Source organism: Toxoplasma gondii, chromosome IX (assembly GCF_000006565.2).
Source record: "Toxoplasma gondii ME49 chromosome IX, whole genome shotgun sequence".
Taxonomy (NCBI): domain Eukaryota; phylum Apicomplexa; class Conoidasida; order Eucoccidiorida; family Sarcocystidae; genus Toxoplasma; species Toxoplasma gondii.
The window spans coordinates 2,572,005-2,594,309 of NC_031477.1; the positions used below are offsets into that span (position 1 = coordinate 2,572,005).

At 51.7% G+C, this 22,305-nt stretch overlaps 4 protein-coding genes across 4 annotated transcripts; 1 reads left to right on the forward strand and 3 right to left on the reverse strand.

The window, feature by feature from the left end:
* Nucleotides 1-135: 135 nt before the first annotated feature.
* Nucleotides 136-1,678, reverse strand: TGME49_288465 (hypothetical protein). The gene is made up of 2 exons (XM_018782035.1): nt 696-1,678; nt 136-637 (listed from the first exon to the last, which is right to left on the reverse strand). Exons 1-2 carry the CDS (start codon nt 788-790, stop codon nt 478-480), a joined length of 255 nt encoding a protein of 84 aa, XP_018636360.1. The 5' UTR covers nt 791-1,678; the 3' UTR covers nt 136-477.
* Nucleotides 1,040-8,221, forward strand: TGME49_288475 (hypothetical protein). The gene is made up of 2 exons (XM_018782036.1): nt 1,040-5,606; nt 6,183-8,221. The coding sequence occupies exons 1-2, from the start codon at nt 1,056-1,058 to the stop codon at nt 7,653-7,655; spliced, it is 6,024 nt and encodes a 2,007-aa protein (XP_018636359.1). The 5' UTR covers nt 1,040-1,055; the 3' UTR covers nt 7,656-8,221.
* Nucleotides 8,222-8,615: 394 nt separating this feature from the next.
* Nucleotides 8,616-13,944, reverse strand: TGME49_288500 (FAD Malate-dehydrogenase (MDH-FAD)). Its single transcript, XM_002368249.2, has 7 exons — nt 12,879-13,944; nt 11,845-12,164; nt 11,389-11,550; nt 10,922-11,008; nt 10,260-10,673; nt 9,698-9,830; nt 8,616-9,223 (listed from the first exon to the last, which is right to left on the reverse strand). Exons 1-7 carry the CDS (start codon nt 13,249-13,251, stop codon nt 9,060-9,062), a joined length of 1,653 nt encoding a protein of 550 aa, XP_002368290.1. The 5' UTR covers nt 13,252-13,944; the 3' UTR covers nt 8,616-9,059.
* An 814-nt stretch (nt 13,945-14,758) lies between these two features.
* Nucleotides 14,759-22,262, reverse strand: TGME49_288510 (ubiquitin carboxyl-terminal hydrolase). Its single transcript, XM_018782037.1, has 4 exons — nt 17,987-22,262; nt 17,354-17,729; nt 16,295-16,849; nt 14,759-15,793 (listed from the first exon to the last, which is right to left on the reverse strand). Exons 1-4 carry the CDS (start codon nt 20,915-20,917, stop codon nt 15,669-15,671), a joined length of 3,987 nt encoding a protein of 1,328 aa, XP_018636361.1. The 5' UTR covers nt 20,918-22,262; the 3' UTR covers nt 14,759-15,668.
* Nucleotides 22,263-22,305: the final 43 nt, after the last annotated feature.

Sequence of the window (22,305 nt, forward strand, 5' to 3'; positions counted from 1 at the left end):
AGCGATAGAATAGATGAAGCCGTACAGAGTGACGGGAGTTGTGACCAGTTTGGTACCAGTCACAGGCTGTTTCACCAAGAACTGAGGGCGACCGTGCTGGTGGTTTAAATATCTATTAGTGGCTGCAGGCAAAAAGCCATGACGTCCACGCTTGCAACGATCTGCACGGCATTGTTTTCACGACTTGAATGTGCGTTTTGTTTTACTGTCGAAAAGAGAGTGCGGTCGAAGAGTTATCTCTGTCTTGGTTTCCAGGCCCATGCTACGCTCGAAATGATTTGGCATACAGAGCTAGAGCGCCAAACGGAAGCGTGTCTTGCAGCGTCGGTCACGTGGGATACATGGTGCTTCTTTGCTCGTTCCCTTATCTCCAGGATACTGTCTGCTTCTATTCTGATAGCTTGCTGAGGATTCAGTGAGATATGGAAAGAAGGCAAAATTAAGTGAATGGTGTTTGAATCAACAATATATGTAGAATCACACGGTAACCTCGGTGGAAATGGAAGACAGGAATTTACCGGTATATCTTTTACATCTCTGCGCAGTGAAGTCGCATTGGTCTCTCTCACTCTCTGCCTGAGTCATGAGGAATGACTTGAGCGTTTTTCGATGTGTCACTGTCTGTGATGAATGCTGGCTGAACATGGACATTTCAACGAGCTGTTCAGGAGCTCGAAGCTGACATGACTTTTTACCAGTCAGAGGAGTAAAAGTCCCATTTGGTCATCCGGGTCTGCCACGGAAATTTTTTGCCGATGACCCTTGCATCTGCGCCGTTTAGCCAAGTCATAATTTCTTGTATGTCGGGTCCCGTTAACTTTAATATCAAGTGCAGGGGAGTGGCTCCATCTCTGTGTCATTACGCTGCTTCACCCCTGCCGGTTGGTGTATTCTCAATCTTCTTAAGCAGATCCTCAGGTCACGTACGTCTTGGTGGCTGCATTCTGTACGAATAACTTTCGCTTGTCGCAACTCCGTTGGTATATTTTGGACATCTTGTTGCTCCCGGTAGTTGCCATAGTTTTGATTATTGATGCTTTAATAACCGTATCTGCATGCTTTTCGAGATGGGACGTGAAAATGCTGGATTCACCGAGAATTCCTGGCTGCTGCGGGTAGTCAACTTTGATAGCCTGACGTACCGTGACATCGTCGTGCCTTCGTCTTTGATAGACGTTACCAATGAACGAAAACCTATATCCTGCTGCGTTGGGTGTATCCTGGCGCTAGCGAATTCATCAAAGGCCGATACCGTTCCAATACAACGCGAGACTCTGGAAGTCGGCCCTGATGCGCCACCAACCGGAGAGTGGCCGTGGTGTGTCTTTGCAGGTCGACGAGGGGTTACTAGAGGATGCACACGTGCCACAGACAGTAAAGCGGAAACCCCGGGTGCGACAAATGGACTAAACCACGGAGGTCACTGTTGTACCGCACTCAACAGGAATAATACTTGCTCTACAAGCGGTGCGGCTGTATGCTCTGCTAAAGACTATACTGTAGTGTACGGGCGACGCGTAATCTACTGCGGGTCAGGGATACCCCCACAATCAGCTACAGGCTCATGTGCTCACGATCGAGCTCAGGCGCTCTCAAGCAGCTCCACGTCCCAGTATTGTCACGGACAAGCAACTGGGTTAAATCACGGGCACGCTGCGGCTAACTCGGAGCAGCATGCATGTTCCGTCTTCACGAACCGGCAGAGCTGGAGAAGAAAAAGAGTCGACTCGATCACGCCTCAGACGTCCTGTGGGGAGACCTTGTCTCAGGACTGGAAAGTACAACCTGAGGCACCTGATACTGCAGAATCGGTGTGCTTTCGTTATGATACCAGGTTCAGGGATCGCTCATCTGAAACAACCAAATCGAGCAGGTCCTGTGATACCTGGTCCCATCACATCTACGCACCAAAGTCAACTCGAGATCGTGATTGTGGCTTCTCGCAGGATTACAGTGTTTCCGTTCAGGGTGGAAACGAGTGGATTTCAGGACTGAGGGATACAAGAACAAAACATGAAGGAGCGGGGTGCAGCCCCAGTCAACTGGGCGCGGTTCCGGTGAAGCGAATGACAAACAGGATTTATTCGAAATCCCGAGATAAAAGGACTGAAACCCACAGAGAAAATGCAGGAGTGCTCAACGCATGTACGGGCAGAGTTGTGACTCTTTACATCGGTGCAACTGACTACTCGGACAGTAGTGAGCATGCTGAATTCCTAGCCGGCACCGTTCACAGACTGCAAACACTAAGGCGGCAACATCAAACAGTCATGGAGAGGGTCAGAAACATGACGAACGCACGAGCCACAGAGGGCGTTTCCAGTCCAGTACGCAGAGCGGCTTCATCTGTGGCAGTGCCACCTCCAACGATGACCCAGTCAGTGGACGGGCAACTGCAGGCCTCACCAAAACTACCTTATTGTAGTGATCAGACCCGTTGCAACTGCTTTCAAGTGAGAGTTGCAGCGATCTGCTGGATGCTGTCGACCTATAGCGAACTTGTAAATGCTTTCTTTGCCTGCTTGCTTCCATCTGTGGCAAGTGACGCTGTTTCCATTGTTCCGAGGGCGTCAACAAAACCTCTATTCTCGGGAGACTCTGCCCGGAACAAAAGAGGGCGCCGTCATGCCTCTGGTGGTGATCTTGTAGTAGCAACGCGACCTGCGTTTCACAACAGTAGTGCCGGATCGGGTTTTCTTCCTCTGGACGCTAGGCGCAATGAAAGTCGTGCACCGAATGGTGGTTTTCTGTCACCTTTGCTTCATCAAATGTGCTGGGTGAGGAATCACGTCAGACCGACAGAGGCGGCTTCATCCTCCTTGGTTCTAGATCGGTATTCACATGCTGAAGACAGCAACGCACGGCCCAGGGCTGCCGAGTTACTACATGCTACACTGTTGTTACTCGATCGTGGAGAAGCGGCCATGGATCGTTCACGTGAAACGACCCCTGTCCACCAGCCCCTTCAAATCCCCGCAACTGTCGGACTTGCTCTAGTTCGACCTGTTCCTAGAACGGTGTTACCACGGTCACGGACGCCAGCACGGACGTTCTGGCGGCCTGTCACGAAGGATCGCCGGCAGCAAAAACTTGCCTCAGGGCCGGCTCACCCATCGTCCACCGCGTCGCCAACAGAAAGCGAGAACTCTCATGCAATTAACTCTGACTATGCTGTGCGCTACAAATGGTTCGGCAAAGGCTCTTCAGAACTTTCCGACCGCCCACCATCCCTTTTCTCCTTGTGCGCAGACAGCCTGAGCCGGATGCTTATTGCTGTTTTACCCACTATATTCGATTTTCAGTGCTCAGCAATGAACGGACAGCTTTTGTGTTCGCTCATCGACTGGTCCCGGGTTCGGCGCCCACCACGCGTTGCCCTAACGCTACTCTTGGTTGCCTCCAGCGCCGAACACAGTGCCTCGGACGCAGGCATGCTTGGCGCGAATCGGTTCCAGCGTCGAATCTCCTCGTGGCAAGGTAGTTTACCCGTCACGGGTTCAGCCATGGGCAGCCAATTGTTGGGGGTATATTGTTCATGTGAAGTCACGCAAAGGGAACGCCAGTCTTCTAAAGACGAAGCGGCCGAACCTGGCCTCTGCTCCAGACCAAGTGAAAACTTGAGCGTGTCGTTAGAAGACATCATGCCTTTCCGGCAACGTTTCCCCTTCGTTGATATGTTGCTTCATCGCGTTTACGATGTTAGAGACTTGTTCCCCTCATTACCGTATTTGTCGGCCGAGGTGTTGATGGCAGTATTCTGTTCGCGGACTCTCAACAGGATAGACACCGAGCAACAAATGGTTTCCTTATTTAAGTCATGGCAGCGGATTCAAACGCTCAAAAGGAGGTATTGTTCGAGTACGTGTGAGTTCGAACACAGTTCTACTACAAGCATTCACTCACGTACTGTCCGAGAAAACACTAGGGCGGACACTTCCTGCATGTACCATCTTGACAGTGCTGTGGTGGAGGGGGCTGATCAGAAGAATTCCGACAGCCACCCTGTGCATTGCATCTGTGGGAAGACTCCTGACAGAGTGTTCACCGGCACAGCTCATTCACACGCGTTCTGTTTCAGCGTCGGCGGACAAAGCTGTCAGATGACAGTCCCGCTGGAGCAAGATGGTGGAAATACCCCGACATCTGACCCAGTTGGTCGCTTGCCGTCCCCCGTAACTTCTGCGCGGCAGTCAAACGTTCGTGCAGAGCATTCGGCTCTTCGTTTTCCCATCTGCGCCAGATCAGCCGACGCCAGCGGAGTGACAGCATGTCAGCGCATGCGGTCTGAGGCTGCACCATGGCTTCACCTGTTTTCTTGCAGCACACCAGCGGCGGCTTCATGGTCTCGCACCGCTGGCTTATTACATCATCAACCACGTCGTCCGGTCCTCTCTTGGTCACGCAAATTTGCGACAACGTGTCAGGGTGCAGACCCGTCTTCTGCAGATGATCTGCCCCAGGTTGTCTGCCAGCGGACGACGCAGTGTCAACCAGCAGGGGAGGAAGCAAGAGATTTTGTCGCCTCTGACAACACTGGAACGGATAAATTACTGAGAGCACGAATACTTCAAGGTGAACGTCACCTTCGAAGGGGACCGCGATACCCTGCATCCAACATCGTGTCCACTCTGGAAGGTAGTCGCTTCGCTTACAGCCCCGAAAAACCTCTTTCAACATATTTCACCGCAGCAGAGATTCTTGTTTGGCTTCACAAAAGGTGGCGTCTGGTCTTCATCCGTCGGAAACGCTTGCTGCCCAAGAGGGCAAGAAATGGTGTCGTCGAACAGGTAACCGGAGAAAACTGTGCAGCAGATTGCACAAATGCTTGTTGTCCCACACTGTTGGCCCCATGTTGTGGCGACAGTAGTGTAGAAGACTTGCCCTCACATAGGGACCATGTCATTCCCCGGAGGTCATTTCCCAACGGAGTACCTCCAGTAGTCGAAATGAGCGCGCACACGGGGAAGAATGTCGTCAGTGGATCTGTCCATGAAAAGGTCAGAGTGGCTGTTACGGACTGCACAAAAGTACAGGACAGTAGCCTGGGGCCAGTTTCCACATCCTCAAGCTTCTCACCCGTCAGGGACAATGGCACACTCCACTCTGGCGGTTTGCTTCGTTTTTGCAACACAACTATGAAGCCAGAAGCCGGGGGATGCCAGCAAATACCAGAGCAACAGCAGAATCGGTCGCCTCATCGTGACGGTTCTGATGAATCGACATCGACAGCACAGCTGGATAGGTCCTTCGGTGAAACTGAGCCGAGCACGGGCTGGGGTCGGTCGACAACTGCACGAGGGAGAGCAGGCAGGACGGAGGCGGGTTGCCCCGAGCAACGGCGTCTCCATGGCGGAAGCGAAGTGGACGACGATAGTACAACCGGTCTGTATAGGGGAGAATCTCCAGTAAGCTTAGGTGATTTGTCTCACATTTCCCTAAGTGATATAGCCGATCATTTAACTCTATCTGCAGAAAGTCATCATGGTGTGACAGTGCCGAAACCAGCGACGAAGCGGCGGTTTGTTAACCGTCTCGTGTACGCGTCAGACACACGGTGGCTCGAAGTTCTTCGCAATGGACCACAACACCGCAGGCCGGAACAGCAGGTGAGAGGTTACGTGTCAATTTGTCTCTCCAGGCAAAGTCTAAGACGGAACCTTGCACATATTTGTATGGCTGCAATATCATACGAAAACAAAGCGGCAATTGTACGTCTAAGTGTTCGATTACACGTAATCATACCAGAACAATACAAGCCGTCCTGAATTCGAGTGCTCAAGGAATCAGCTGTGATCGGTAAAGGTTGGAACAAGGACTGCAAATGCGCTTCTCAGGCATACACGAGGCATGGGATACACTATATCGCCGCATATGCTTGCTAACTGTCATTGTGCCACGACGGCATGTCCACCGGATCAAATTTCTTTCGCCCATTAGCGCTGCACTTGCAGCCACCGCCTTTGTCGGTTGCACGTGTCACTACCAGTTGACAGCGGCTGTAGATTTGCACGTGAAGCTACGTTGTAATATAGGTTGAATGTGGAGTATTCAATCATGCGCTGCCTGCTGCCACATTGTTTAGAGGCCGAATGATCCGGAATGGTAGAACGGACCCACGCGTCGGTTGAACCCCAGGAACTTCATACATATTTGCGTTGTGCTGCCACTGATATACTTTGCAGCCGTACGGCGGCGGGATCTTTTTCCGTCATATGCGGGATGCCGAATGCGTGGCTCTTAACATAGCGGCCCGCCTTTCGCTCCTGTCAGCGGAGCACCTACCCAAAACACATGGAGCACTGGAGGGCGTCGTTCGTCACCTTCTGTTCAAGACGTCGGCAGCTGCTGTGTTTAGCAATGTGTTCCCTGAGCGGTCGGCTGATACGTGGGAATGCCTTGGATTACAAGGAGGAAAGACCGCCGGTTTTCCGTCTGGAAACTTGGTAACGGGGTTCGACCCGGGATTCTTAAACTCGGACGCCGGATATGTGCCTGTAGACATCGTCTACGCCTGCGGTCATGGCCTATGCGGAAGCCAACAAGGCCAAGTTCACGGATGTGATCCTCGTTTCCTCGAGCCACTTAATCATATCAGATTACATCCGACTCCGGATGCAGAACTACGAACGGTGACAAGTGAGGCTTTTTCACAAAGGAGCACTAATGGGATCCCCAATGTAAGAGACTCTCAAACGGCCAATCTGGGCCCCGCGGCACCGTCTGGAATCATACCTGAGCTTCGTCCTCACCCCCATCGAAGGTCACATCACTGTCCGCTCTTTATGAGCCCTCGTCTAGGTCATGAATTGCGTACCGGCATCGCTGACCGGATTCAGGATCGTGTCGGTGGTCATATTTCCGGTAAAGAGAACTGCCTGCGAGTGTCACGAGTAAGCGCAGCATCTTCGGTTAGGTTGCCGACAACTGGGTGTCTCCACGAGAAGGCTCCGGCGAGTGTCAGATCACAGATAGAATGCGCCAGTCCCGGGATAATCCCATCTGCTGGACGTGGTGACTCAGGTGACACAGGTGTCTACCTGTCTCCATCAACAAACGTAGCTGGTACTCTGCGGGACAATAACAGCGATATCACATCTCGCATACCATTGCTGTACCTTTTCGACTACAATAACACACCCCATGCTCCTTATGTTTGTTCCAAGAAGCCAAAAGATGACAAATGTCTTTTCCGAATCAGGTGTTCACAACGTGCTCTTTCAGGTGAAACTTACAGCGATTCTGTGAAGCCTAATCTTGCAGTGTCGAAAAATGGTCAACCAAAAGAGATGTATTACAACAGGGAGGCGGGAAACAGTTGGGAAAGGGTAGTTCTTCCATGTGATGGTGGAGAGGAGGGATGGATGTCTGCTGCAGCACCGCTAGACATGCTACTGCACCGACAGTCTTCCCTCATCAGGCTGTGGGAGCGACGCCTGCTGATTAATACTGTTGCTGAGTCTCTTAGGTGCACACCTAAGGCTGTGACTCCGGAAATACCTAGGTGGGAGGATGACATTCAATCCGACAGCAGTACACGGGCCTGCAGCTCGATGTGTGCCTGGCCTTCTCTTGGCGTTGATTGTCCGTGCGGGTGCACAAAAGCTGTTCGACAAGTAACGCGAGGTCCAGTGGACGGAGATATGCATGCGGAGTAATTACGGACTCCGGCGAACCCACCGCAAGCCGCGTAGGTGTACTCAGATACAGTTAAGGTGATGAGCTTCGTTTTGCGTGTCTTGTGGTGTTGGCATACTACTGAACAAGACTACGTATTACGCGACCTTTCAAATATTCGTCCCGTTTTGTGGCTCGGTCTCCATGGGAAGCACGATGGGCCGGTCTCTGGGCGCATTTTCCACAACGTGGCTCTCTACCACATCCAGCACGAGCAGGCCACAGGCTGTGCACAACGAACTGCTTAACAGGGCGACCTCATAAATTGATTCGATTTACAGTAGAGTGCTGCGCGACATGCCCTGCAGAAAAACGAGAACGTAGTGAAAACCTACTGTGCCGCCGAAGAGTCAGTCATGAGCGCCGAGGAAACGTATGCGTTTTTGTTTCCTGTTTGAACGCTAAACCGACAATCTCTTCATGCAAGAATTGTTCGCTTTCGCAGTCGCTGCATCGCAGTGGAGCGCTCTTATATTCCTTGCGATTGCCATAAATATTGAATGTAGTTCCAAAGTTGACAAAGGGTGAGTGCTGCATGGGGAAATGGTATTTCATATTTTGTCATCGAAATGGGAAAAATATATCCCATTTCATAAATGCATATCCGCTAGCAGTTGCTCTCTGATCGCCGCTAAACAAAGAGTGAAGCCTCTGACAGCCGCCTATTTTTTTCACAATTGCTACTTCTGGTTCGAAAAAAGAACACAATATACGAAGCGTCTGATCGGGACAACTCGGCCAGAACCCGGGCAGCCACGAGTGTAGGACGCACAGTCCTGCAGTTTATATCTCTCCAGTGGCTCACAATATGCTGTGCCAAACAGCAGCATCTCAAAGGAAACACATTTGCAACTGCTCCTCAGACAGGCAACGTAGGTGAGAGAGTAGATACCCCGATGGGGTTACCGAAGGTGCTGCGTAGGGTAAGAAGTTATTTCGATAATTATAACCTTCTGAACAGCTGAGCATTGAATACGAGGTTTTCAGGGATGCGGGTGACAAAAAGATGAACAACACATTTCTGTTCACTTTATAATGCCACATTTCCTTCCTGCCGTCTTCATGAAGGATCCGAAAATATCTTGGTTCATGAGACTTACAGGATATTCAGTCTTTTCAACACATTAGCTGTGGTACACGACACCACGTAATACACCGACAAATCATTGTTGCGACGCTAGGACGGACACGAGAAGCATCTGAAGCAGAGGCTAGTCCGGGCGAACTTGCCCAAGCATCCTACCTTCCCCTCACACCACATCGATGTCCGGCCGCGAGACAGAACTGTGTGTGTGTAGGGGCACATGGTTTGGCCGACGCACAGGAAGCGAAATCACCGACAAAATGTCGACACTTTGCGCAGAAATCCAAATGATGATGGGCTCCTAGTGTGCCACGGGGTATTCGCCTTCCAGAAGTGTCCGTTTGAAGAGCTTTTCATCAATGTTCGCGCCCAGCCTCTTGCAGATTGCACGCATGTCCAGCTCGGCATTGCCCAAGCAGGTCGTGCCTCCAGGTGAAGGCGTAATGTTGAAAATAATTCCAGTGCCTGTGTGTGGACATATACACGTGTTCACACTTTCGCATAAGCCCACTCGTAGAGTTTTCTGGTGAAGCTGTTCCAGGAAATTCAACTTCCTTCGATTGGGCGGAACGAACATTACATACGCACACGGCGCCCACGGGTGACAGTCGAGACAAGCTAGTGCAGACGTCAGTCGCGGCCGTTACATAGTGATGTAACTAAGCCGCCATGGGATCAGTAGTGAAAAGCATGTATGCACTTTCGCCCACAACAGTCTTCAGATATGCCAGATCGAGGCAAACATCAAGGCACTGATATATCAACGCAAATACGAAGCAGTGTAGGCAACGACAGCCAACCGGTCGCTTGCTCGCTACATTAATAACAAAACAGGTGAACATATGAACAGTCAACGATGACCATTCTTGATTCAGCAGCCTAACAGTGCCTTCAAAGCTGCAGAAAATCTGCTAGTTGCCGAATACAACGGCTGCTCACCTGGATTGATTTTGCCTTCTCCCAGCAGCAATTTCTTTTGTACCTTGTCTATGAGCTGAGGTCGTACACCACCATAGCCCTGTGCGTATGTGAGATCTTCCGGCTTGATTGACGGGACAATTTTCTTGACGTCCTATAGCCACAACGCCCCGAAAGCAGCAGACAGGCAGTGTGTTCGATTAGCGCCGCACATCGACTTGGAGGCAAACGGGAACTCTACATCCTACAGCGATCGAGCCAACGCGTTGCCAATGGTTCGCCCATACTCCAGCTACGAGCTGTCCCAACTCGTGTGAATTGAATCGGCAAGAAGTTCCGTGAGCACGTATGCATTTCCGCAAATACATGAAAGAGGAGACTCTCGCTAATATTGTCAACGGGATAACCAACTGTCCAGTCTCAGTTTCTGGCCAACCGGAAATTCGCCGGAAAGTATCATTCGCAGTGAAGCTTCTCAGTCCTATATCATTTCAGCTGAAGCGAAGAGCATTCACACACTTTCCCCGCAGTCCAGCCCCCTATCGGCGTAGGTGTAAGTCCCTGATCTCCCTTGGTTCCTTACGTTGGCGAAGAGCACGGTGTTCAGCTTCGGGACCTCGAAGAGGAAGTTTCTCAAGACGTAGTTGCGCATGTGGGACGTGCCAAGGAGATCCAAATACACCTTAACGAGGTTTATGTCGGGGTTAATAACACGCAAGAAGTCGCCGATGGAAGACATGTTGTAGCGTTCGAGCATGGGGAGCGGAAGCGCGGTAGGGCCGAACCTCGTCTTTCCCACTGCAACGAGATCTGGATCTCCGTGCACCGCAGCGAACGGGAGCCGCGGGTCTTGGCACGTGTAGACTTTCCCATTCAACATTTCGGGCGCAAAGTAGAAGCTTCCGGCCATCGGGAGACAGCTGAAGTTCAGTCCGTAGCCCATACGCTGGGCCAACAGCAGCGACTGACCGCAAGCACTGACAACGACGAATCGCGCCTGAACCAGAGAGAACAAACATCCTCAGCAAACGCTTGGTCAACGAAGCTGTGTACTCACCGCCAGCAGTCATATCGAACACGGCTGAATACCGACGTCGAACCCAAGAGCGTCGCTAGAAGTCCAGCACCGCTGCGGATGCTTTGCATGGCGGAATAGTGCTGTACAAGATGAGGGTATTTCTGTGCCCATCGATAGAAATGAGAAGTGTGAGCGGAAAGGAACCGAAGCCCCCGACTGAATCGTACTCTCTCTATGCCGCGGCTTGTTTTGATGGAGAAGGTATCACCGTCATGCTTCAGGTCCAGGAGTTCCGTCGAGGTTTGAATGTCCACCTGCAACACGAAAGTAGACAGGCGCTGCGAAAGATTCATTACTAAGAGTGTAGAGAAGGTACGGACGCAAGACAAACCGACAGACAGGAAGAACTACACTGGAAAGAAGTGCAGCTGCGATCTCCATCAGTTGCTGGCGTCCCATCTTCAATTTACAATTTAGAGCAGTGCATCTCGGAGACAGAGAACAAACCTCTCAGTGGCACGCCACTACGCGTTTGCTCCACCATATTAGTTGCATGCCGGCTGCGGCGTGGAAAAACGTTAAGATCCGAGCACTCGATATCTCTCCACTAGGATCTGGAATCTCCAAATAAGTCTCGACCGTCCGCTTGGTAAATATGTGAAGGCAAAAATTACCAAAAATCATTTCGCCTGACCTGCTTGCCGTTGGCGTGCCTTTTCGCCTGGTCGACAAACGAGGCAGCCAAGTGGTAGTAGTTCACCGCAGAATGCTCATCCGGAATAAAGATGGCGCACGCTGAATCCGATCGCATAGAATGGGAGTTCTTCATGCCGACACGTGGCTCGACTTCGGCAATCTGCAGAGAAACAAGACGGATCGGGAATGGAGGGCGTCGGCACTGTGAACATGAGTCTGTCGAGAATGCTTGCTCCCGGTTAACCACGTAAGAAAAGTCAACGATGCACCTCCATCTTTACTCTGTCACCGCTCACGCACGGCTGCAAGAAACGCGGGATGGCCCCCCTCTGGATCGTCGCAGGCACGCCAGTACGGGACAAATATCACATGCGTTTCTGATGGATGTCCGCTACGAGTCTCCTCTGTTTCTCTCATCCCCTAGTGCTTCGACCCTGGTGGATTCGGGACCGACCGTCTTCTTGTCGATGAACTGCATGCGCGTGAACAAATTCTTGAAGACGTGGTATCGCTTCTCCATGAACTCGCACTCTGTGTCGCCGACAGCGAGCGCCATCTTTTGCATCTTTTGGACGACCAGGTCTCTCTCCGACGGAGGCAACTTCGTTGCGAAGTTACGGAGCATATCGGCCTGGCGCTTCACGATCTTCGCTTTTTCAACGGTGTAATTCGTCTCGATGTCGCCACAATGGATTGTCTGAGAGTTGTTGCGTGGGCACGAGGCGACCACCGCAAACGAGGGACGTCGCTCCACCAGTCCGATCTTCTTCAGATCTGCAAAGCACTCAGAGACGTGACAATCGTGTGGGCGTCTGCAGCGTAATGTGTGATACCCATAAACCGTCAGGAACCCTACATCAGTCGTCTTTCTCGTCTATGCTGCACATCCCAAAAGACTAACTTCTCACACGTTTGTATCCCAGTGCCGCGTATGAGGCACAAGCCAGCGAGGTCGACAGCGAGGCGGTATACCTGCAGGTGCGCGTCACAGTGGACTGTCACTCGGCAACTCTGCCACAAAATGGAGATGCTTCAAAAACAGACAGCTATCAGAACTTTAGAAACATGCATGCCTGGTGAAATAGAACTGAAAAAGGTTGACCCTCCCGATAGCATAGCCAAAGCATTGTACACGACCCACTAGTCAGTTCACTTCAGTCCTTCTCAAGACATCTGCTCATCGAATTCACTTTTCGGCTCAAAGCAGATGTCAGTTTCCCTTTCTCTGCGCCTCGCATGCCATGTGGATGCTGATGCACAATTGGAAAAGCAGAGTCAGCCAAGTTACACGAGACGCTCTGAGGAGTTTTCTTGTCTGTGCGAAGATGCCCCGCAAGCTTCGTCCGTACTATTTCCGCTTTGCTGGGAAGCCACCACTGCAAATCCCTCCAGACCGTGTTTCCCATTCATGCACACGAGGCAATGTTTGATTGTGCCATAATCTTTTCGAGATTCATTCACAAAATCGCAGCAGGATGGCATCGGTACCTGTGAACGTGCAGAGTTCGTACAGCAGAGCCGTTCCAGTGACACCACCGCCAACAATGAACACATCGTAGACATCTGTGGCATGGCGACCCGTAGAAATACTGGGGGTTGACTGCCGGGAAGGAGATGCTGGTCCACTCGTCATTCCTCCAGTAGACGAGCCTGGTTTCTGCAACGGCGTGGCACTCGCCGGCTTCGTATCTGCAGCAGTTGCTGTTGGCGCAGCAGCAGAAGAGAACCGACGAGAGAAAGTGCCTCGCAGCCGAGCATTCTCAATAAAAAACAGAGGAGAGAGTTGCGGGCGACTTCCAGAAGCGAACAAAGGTCTGGAAGTCGTGAGCGCAGTGTTTAGAAACCGAAGCGCAGCAGCCATTGTGGACGGCAACTGGAAGGTTCTTGTGGGTCTGATGCCCAGAAACAAATAAAACTTGGTCCTATCTGTCGAACCTCGTCGTACGATTTCAACTGGTCCTGAACTGTGTCAGGAGTGTCGCCTGCATCCAGCAGGGGGGCGAACAGGTGGAAACATAGAAGGGCTGCCGGTAGTGCAAAATGGCGTCGGACTGTACACAATTATCACTCCAGTTACCGCGTAGATGGCGGAGCACGCAGCTGCGGATGGCGAGACAGTGATTTTCCTACCTCAAGTGGCGCTCAGCGGAACAGCACGACTACCAGGGACGATAGAGTCTTACCAGGGGCGGAAAGAATCGACAGCCAAAAACTGATGGGGGGTAGGGGATGGCAGAGTCTGGAATCTCGGACAATCACGCGACAAATGGTTCCGAGTGTGGAAAGAAATTTTTCGTTGACGAGTGGAGACAGCAGAGGCGACACAAGAAAAGGAAACAGAGATCACACTCTCAGCAGCGAACAATGTGGTAAGGTGGCCCAAGTGTACTTGCAATGCACAGCACCCTGTCAACTCCTGTTGGAGCGAAGAATCTGGGAGGCGGCCCTTGAACCCGCAGGCAAAAGTCGGGAAAAGTGCTTCAGCATGAACGCCAAAAACGAGGATTTCTTGGCGACAGTTTGCTGATTCGTAAGCGGGTTAAGTCGCATGGAGTTGCCGACTGAGGGGGACAGCTGCACAGCCGACTGACTGCTCTACTATTCCGTGAGCCTCCATGTGGCATGCGTGCATGCGAGGAGGGTCAGTCTCCTCTCGCGACGAGCACACGGGTTGCAAGTGCAAAAGGTGGGAACTTGTGTAGCCCCTACAGGGAAAATCAAAAAGAGATCAACTGGCAGAATCTGCCAAGAAGCAACTGTGGGGTTTTCTCGCGGTGATGATTCGAGGGGGTTGTAAATTCCCATCTCGTAGGTGTACACGGCGGCTAGTCTCTCGTCGTCTTATTATGGAGGGGCGGCGGAAGGGACAGGAGCGGGCACAGGACCGGATACGGTTTTGTCGCAGCTACCAGGTGGGACACAGGAATCCTGTATTCTATTACCTTCTTCCGTATCGACCATAATCAGGGCAATCGAACGCCAGAAGATGATCTCCTGTCGCCGCTGCTCCAACAGACTCGTGGCAGTTCGGTTTCACGAAAACAGGGTCTTCTCTACAAGTGTGGTCGTCGGGAAACGTATCCTCCTGGAACGGCTGTGCTTTCAACTGATCCTTAGAAGAACGTGGTCTGCTTGAGGTTGAGTCATTTGTTTGCAGCTCGTACTGTTTCAATCGGTAGCATAGCGTTGTATTCAGTGAGCCCCCGGCAATTCAACCTGTCTACATGACGGACGACACCTGCAGCAGAACATCATAACCTTCGAAGGGTGCTCTTGGCAATTCGCACGGCCTGCATCGGGCACTCATCACGCGTGCCGCAGTGTACTGAGATAACCTGGCCTCCACTGTAGAGGGTTCGCCGTTCCAGCACGCAGTTCTTTAGACGGTCTCGTACAGGAACATCCGCCAGTCACGGAACAGGAGTCATTCTTCACTTGCAATCCAAGCAAGAAACTGCACCAAATCACCTCTTTGTAGGCACGAACTGTGCGACTCCCTATCTACCCACCACATACTCACAGAAAGCACTGCAGATACAACGCGTGTCCAGTAACCTCGGCAAAGTCATGACAGGGAAGGCAGCCTATCAGATTCCGTGAAGGGAGCCGTCTAGTTTGTCTTGAGAAAAAGATCAGCGTGCAACTCATGGGAGTTTGAGTCCGTTGATGGTCATCCTTCATACGCCTGCACCTCGCCAAAAGCGATAACTCTTGTAACTCTCTACTACCTGTGGCACAAGAATTGAGTATGCCAGTGTAGACGAGTGCTTATCTGGACGCCTCATTTTTGCGGACAGCTTCTCACGTTACCAAACCGAAGAGAACATTACCTATTGAAAACGGCTGTTCAATTGATCCGAACCATCTGGAGGCCAGCGATTGTTTCGTCAGAAAATAGTCTGTCAACGTAACCGAATGTCGGAAACACTCATGCGATACTTGGGGCAAGGTTGTGTTGCTGCTGTGAGGCAATTTCAACTCGGGATCTTCGTTTGCTCAACGACAATAGAGTATCACGCAATTGGTGGGCTCCTTTCTGAGTTTTCGTTGAAAAACACAGCGGGCCGGGGACCGAGATCCGTCAAACCAACGGGCTGGGGAAACAACGCAGAAACATATTCTGTGTTCGTTTATCGGTCTCACGGAGGTTCACAGCCATCCCGTTATAAAAATGGCGAGAGCCCGTTTCCAAATTAGTACTATGGCAGGTAATCGTCAGACAATAAGCCATTTGCTAACGCTCTTCAGAAAAGACAGGCGTGTGACACATGGCCAAGATCAACAGACAGCAGGTGAGGCAACCTGGTAGAACAGAAGATACGGTGCTGTCGTCATGGCTTCCTCCACACTGACAAGCCGAACGCAGGAGTCCGACACTCGAACAAACGATGCATTTGACGCCCCTGCGACAGCATCACACAAAATCACGAGATTCTCCGTAGGTCAGACGATGTGGAAGCAAGAATCAGCGTCACGATCGTGATGCATCCACGGAATTCACTCCAGCGGACACGCCGTGTGCCAAGCAGCCTTAGAACACAAATCCTGACGTATACTGAGATCCCCGCGGAAGCTGGGCACAAATCTGGTGGTCGACCGGCAGCAACGGTGATCTAATTTACTACATTCTACCTTCTATTTTCTAGAAATAAGAAATAGTACGGTTCCACAAAGTCACACTGCGTACAGTACCAAGGGGGCAGCTCTAAAAGAGCACATGGAAGCTACATTCGCCTACCCTGCAGCACATTCTGCAATTTGACACCGAAATGTGCCGGCATTCCAAGTAAACTACTAGGGCGATCACCCGACTGATGAAGCATAAATCAGTGGTACAACAGGAGAAGCTGTAATCTTCACATGGAGAAAGTGACATGGCCGGAATGAAGGTTTGGTTGTCTCACCTAGCAAGGTGCTCCGGCGAAACCACGTATCCAGCCTCGCTTTGGTCCACGCGTTGCGAGCATCAAGTGCATCTCTTTGATAATGACTGTCGGGCTTGTCGTACTGCCCAGTATCCTTGCTTTTGGTCATTTCTTCTGATTGGAGATCATCTCCCTCCCTGCCCGCTACGCAAGCACTGTGGAAGCGAACGGTCTCGTCTATACACCTGGAAATACTCTCGGCGACGAGGTCGGGACCTGATTTGAGAACCAGTGGCGCACTTTCCGAATTGGGTCTGCCTGCGCTAGGTGTACTAAGGTGGCTCGACAGCGAATGGCCACTAGCAGTTGGGCGTATATCTTTCTCCTCCTTAAGCTTGCACAACGCTGGATTTCTATGGTAACCCAAATCAGTCTGCAGTTGAATCCCTTCATTTTCGGCACTTGCACCTGGCGTCCGAACGCCCGAATTCGCACAAAATCCCTCTAGGAGAGAACGAACTCCATGTCCCGGTCCGAACGTTCGGGCATCCCAGCGTCGGTAGCAAACGAAGTGCCCAGTTGAAGCAGAGCAACCTGTTGCAGACCAAATGACAGTGAGTAGTCCACATTCTACAATGTAATCTGGTTACACTTATACACGATAAAAAAATAGTTGTTCCCCTCGCGCGGTCAACGTTTTGTATTTGTTCATTTGCTCTTAAACCCATGACGTGTGAACAAGGCTATCCGCATGCTTCCAAGAAGCGAGGAAAAACCGACTACCCACATCTACCGAAAAACGATTGCTTGTGACAACGCAATCCACTACCGAAACACACCAATGAAGAGGCACAGCGACTCTTGGACACGAGTAGTTTCGAAACGATAAACAAGACCTATCGCCGAAACTGGATCTTCGCTACTTAACAAGCAGCAGAAACTGCGGCCACCTCCCGCGCCAGTGTTCTGTGGAGAGTTGACAGCGGACGCCCACAAGCGCACCGAAGTACTATCAACTGAAACGTCTTCTAACACTATCAACTTCAGCTGTGAAAAGGAATGTGACAGTGCGGCGTAACATGCGCCGCCCTAACTTACCTAGGTGACTAATGACAGCCCTGAGCTCGTACAGCGGGCCTTTCGACCAAGTGTTCACCTTTTCCTTGTGTAGGCATTCATTTGTCTCACTCCCAACACTCCCAGATTGCCATTTGGCGACTGGCCTAGTTCGCGGTTCGTCGGTGGTTGCAATGTTTGCCATCCCTCGCTCTTTAGATTTCGGACTAAGCGTTCCCGGCTTGCTGTGCGGGGTCTGCGGATAGCTATAGCTGCCGCAATGCAAATAACCATGTCTTCTTTTCGCATGATCACTCGCAGTCCCGAAAAGTGATGACGCGTCAAATACAAGAGGAAAGGAGCAGCGTCCCAGCTGCTTGTATATTTGCCCATATGGCGTGATGTGTAATGAGCTGAGCTGCAGAACAAATAGCAAAACGTACGATGGCAAACATCCATAAACAGCGTGTCGTTGCATGCATCCGGAACAAGGTGGTTTACAGAAAACCAAGAAGCAGCAACGCCGTCTATGAGGCAAGTCCGTGTATGCGTACCTCACAGCCGTTGCATGTTGTGTTTTTAGTTGGAAACCATAAAAGCGTTTGCGGGGAAGCCTCGAAACGCATGCTGGCAAAAGCTGTTCTAACGAACCTCAAAGCAAAGCCATTCGCGTACCTGGATAATGAGGACTTGTGGCAACTGCTCAACGCGTTGAACCTTTTCCTTCGGGCGTCGAACTGCGTTCCAGAATCCACCGGCGTAAAGCTTTATGGCGTCGAGCATACCGTCCTCGTCCTTTGCGTTTGTCCCATGGTCCTTGGATATCCCTGATTCATCTGAACTCTGCGGCTGTGACGGTACCTGTAAAGCCGTCAGCGCACCCCGTTCTGGCCCCAAATTTTCCCTCACGATCAAGCCTTCCCGGAGGGCAAAGAACTTTTTCAGCTGCCCGACGACGGCCCAGCGGTGGACGTACCCTTGGAGTAAAGTCGCAGGTAATGTCCACATCGGTGAAAACAAACCCGGGACGCCTAGCTCTGGCGGAAACCGTTTGTCCAAGTCGGACGACACCAGGGAATCTACAGACGCGGTAGCTACCGACTCTGCCGCGCCACAAGCGATCGGCTCGTACACACCGCCCAGCGTGTGTTTTGAACGAGTGGGCGTGAGTTGTTGCACTTGAACACCGGAGGAGTTTGCCAGGGGTTTGTCGCCTTCTCGGCCGTCTCTGGAAGTGTCGAAATCTGCAGGTTCCGCTTTTTCCGGTCGAGAGTATGCATTAAAATGGCGGCGGGCTGCGCCCAAGAAAGGGTCTCTCCGAAGGCGCCACTGAAGCTTTTCCAATGTCGCTACGGCAGAGCAAAGTAGGCATTCTACGCCGTCCACCCGCTGCGGCCCCAACGTAGAACGGAGAAGATCCTGGAGGGAAGGCGGACTCGAGAGAAATTTGCATTCATGGGCAGAACCCAACGACAGCTGCAAACAGAAAAACGGGACGAGCCGCTCTGGCGCGCAGTAGCCACAAACAAGACACCGAGTGAATTCAGCGATTTCCCCCGAAAAGACTCCTCTCATTTGCGGGCGAGCAAATCGAAGGGCAGTGGCTTTTCTGTGGCGGTCGTTAGGCAGGATTTCCTTCTGTTGCTGAGAAGATATGGAAGGGCCTGAAGTCGAACCCACAACCATTTCGTTGTCGACTCCAGGCCTGACGTCGTGCGTTTGGTGTTTCTTCTGATTTTCTCCCAGCACGTTTTGGCATGCCGTGGTACCGTCTTTCGTGCCCGTATAGAATCGCCTGTTGGGGTTGGTATTTTGAGGTCTTCCGTTCGTCCTCAATGACGTAGTATGGCTGTGAGTTTGCCGTCCTGTTTTGTGCAAGTCCTCTGTTGAGATGTTTGCAATTGCGTCCTCAAGGATGTCTGAGAGCTGGGAGCACAACTGTCCAGCACAGTGACAGTCCTCATCTAATTCCTCCAGAAGCGCTTGAAGGAACTCGTGTGCGTCTTGCTCTTGCATAAACATGTCACTGCCGGAAGCTCCACCGAAATGTCTGACGTCACCTGGAAAACGAGTGTGCGCAGCACGGCATATTTCCCTGTACACTGCAGCGGCCATGCCGTGCTGCGTCACCGTTGTCTTGCTCTGATGGGTCTTCAGAATCTGACGCCTTTCTCGCTCCAGAGTGGCCGAGCTTAACCGTGACGCCTCACTTACTCTTGTAAGAATGTTGTGAGTGTCGTCGCACCTGCGGCACTCAGCCCGCCCTTCGCGGAAATTTCGCTTCGCTTCATGCCGTGAAATCTCATCCAGGCTGTCCGGGCAGGCCTCTGCCGTATCCAGGGTCTTGGCGCTCAGGCTGGCCGTTGAACCAAGCGCGCATTCGAGGGTTTGCAGGAGATCAAACAAAGATGAAACGGCACCAGCGGAACGGCCGGAATCCAGTATCCACTCCACCGTTTCGAACCCGCAGCCACCATAGTTGTCAGCAGGCGTCTCGTTATCGTCGCTCTGGATGCTCGCGAGCACACTACGGTCTACAGGCGTTTTCACAGCATTTTGTTCCCGATCAGTCAGAGAGTTAAGGTCCTTATCGTCGCTTTGTGGCTCTTTACACGGACCCACATCGGTGGCGGCGCGTAAGCCTGACAAAGATGGCACATACAGGCCACGGTTGAGATTTAGAAAGCAGGTCAATAGAATGTGCGGAAGCTCACGCGGACTATCGACGAGCTTCCGTCTCAGGGTTTGACCAGAAGGGGATAAATCGCTAGCAAACCTTGACCTTGGAGTCGGATGAAAATCTGCAGCTTCTCGTTCTTGCACATCCTCGTCGTGGAGGCTACTCACACCAAAATCGCACTGCTTGTTTTGGCACGCTCGCACCGATATCGAATCCAGATACGGAGACGAGTTCGCAGCGCCGAGGTGCTTGCGAAGCAACCTAAGGTATGTGAGCCCATGAAGGAGATCGAGTAGGGGAGACAAAGAAGCCAGGGCTTGAAGAGACGCGGCGAGGAAACAGAATGACGACGGATTGTGCAGAGGAAGGGGAAGAAGACCCTTGTCCAGAGCGGCCTGTTGCAACTGCAACTGTCGGGCCCACAACGATATCAGGAACGGTGGAAAAGGCGTCAGCAACCGACACCACCGTTCCTGAACAGTTTCACCGCCTTCCGTTCTCGAGAAAGCAAAATCATGGTTCTCTGAATCCACAAAGAGCTCCTGTGTTACACCGCCATGGTCGCCGTCACCTCCATGTTGCGTTTCCCTCGTGCCAGAGTCATCTAGCAGCGCACAGTTTAATTCCGGTAGCATAGGAGAACAACATCGGATGCGCAGGTGGTCGGTAAGAACCCGGATGCCCCCACAATCTTCTTCAACGTGAAAGGTAGACACCTGTGCTGTGCCAGGAACTTCCAGTCGCTTTTCGAGTATGCTCTGTGGATGCACACACCTTTCGCTGCATTCTAAACCTGTAGAGCATGCGCTGTTCTCGTCAGTGGTAATTTCCGCCGCGTCGTGAGAAAGACCAGCTCCTACATTTGAACCTCCGTAGGGGAACATGCCACATCGCTGTTTACTTTTTTTACCCATTCGAGACTCCATCTTCTTGAACCTTCCCTGAACCCTACCGTAATGCGTATCTCGCCGTCAACTCAGGCGCAGTCCTCCATCCCAGCAGGCTGGAACAGATCCAGCAGCGAAGCAGTGTTCAGACACTACCTCCAGTAGAAGACTCCGCAAGCGGTGGACTTGTTCAGCGCACGAATGTGTCGGCTGACCACCACCATTCCTCAGGGTAGATGGTTAAGCCCCAGGAGAAAAAGACAAGGTCGAGAGGTGGTTCCACGCATCCAGGGCAAAAATATCGGTTCTGGAGTCGGTTCCGTATTTGAAACACGCGATTTCCACAATGACCAATAATGATACAACACATGCGTAGGCATCGCCGCTCAAGAAAATCAGTCTAGTTGCAATCCGCAGGTGGCACTTCCGCGCGTAGTACAATTGACTGCTCGTGCTTTCGGACGATAGGCACTTCTTTTTGTTTTCTTGACCGCACGGTAGCAAGTCGATGCAGCCGTTTGCGAGCCCACACGGTCCACATCCGAAATGCGTCTGAGACGCTGAAGGAATACCAGCCTACTCCTCCAAAATGCGTAGCCATGAGGTCATAATTTCGTGGGGAAACCGGAGCTCTGATATCGGCATCCCGGAAGCTAAGTTAACTCCCCATGTTGCGCCTTTAGTGTCGGGTTTTATAAGTATCATTAGTCAATTCACCTTGGGCTCCTTAAATCTCGCGCATACGTCACGGTGGAAAGAAGATCTCCAAAGTCCAGTGGAGGGTAGAGAATGAAGGAGACGATGATGACTCGTGAATGGGCAAAAATTCTGCCATAAAACGGAAAGAAGTCGCGAAATCTGCTCCATCAAACGAGTACAAACAGGCCGGCAAAAGGAGTGGAAGATGCATGGAGCGACCCACAAAAAAACACCAACAACAAAGCGGGCGCAGCGGCGGACGCTTGGCACTTGGCTGAGCCGAGAAAGGCTCAAATGGTCATATGCGGCAGGTGCGTATACATGTACGGAGACGCCTTTAAGATACAGATACCTCCAGAGGTGGCACCGTGCTCACGAACTTGTCAACCATTCGACAACACGACTGTATAGTCCTTAGCGTCCGCGTCGAGAGTATGTCCAGGCCGACCTGTCGTCCACGACAAGTTGGTAATATGGAACCGGATTAAATGACATGGTGACTGAACACAACTCATTATGGGCGGGGATGAATTTGCGACTTGCGCAACAGGCTTCGGCATGTGAGGCGGTCGCAAACGCGCGAACAGCGGCCGGCGTTATCGACAACGTAGCCACAGTACCATATACACCTTTGGTGAATACTGGATAACTTTGTCGCAACAAATTTGTAAAGTAGGAAAGAGAACTTTAAATGTCAAGCTTTATTAACAGCACATGCTGAACAGACA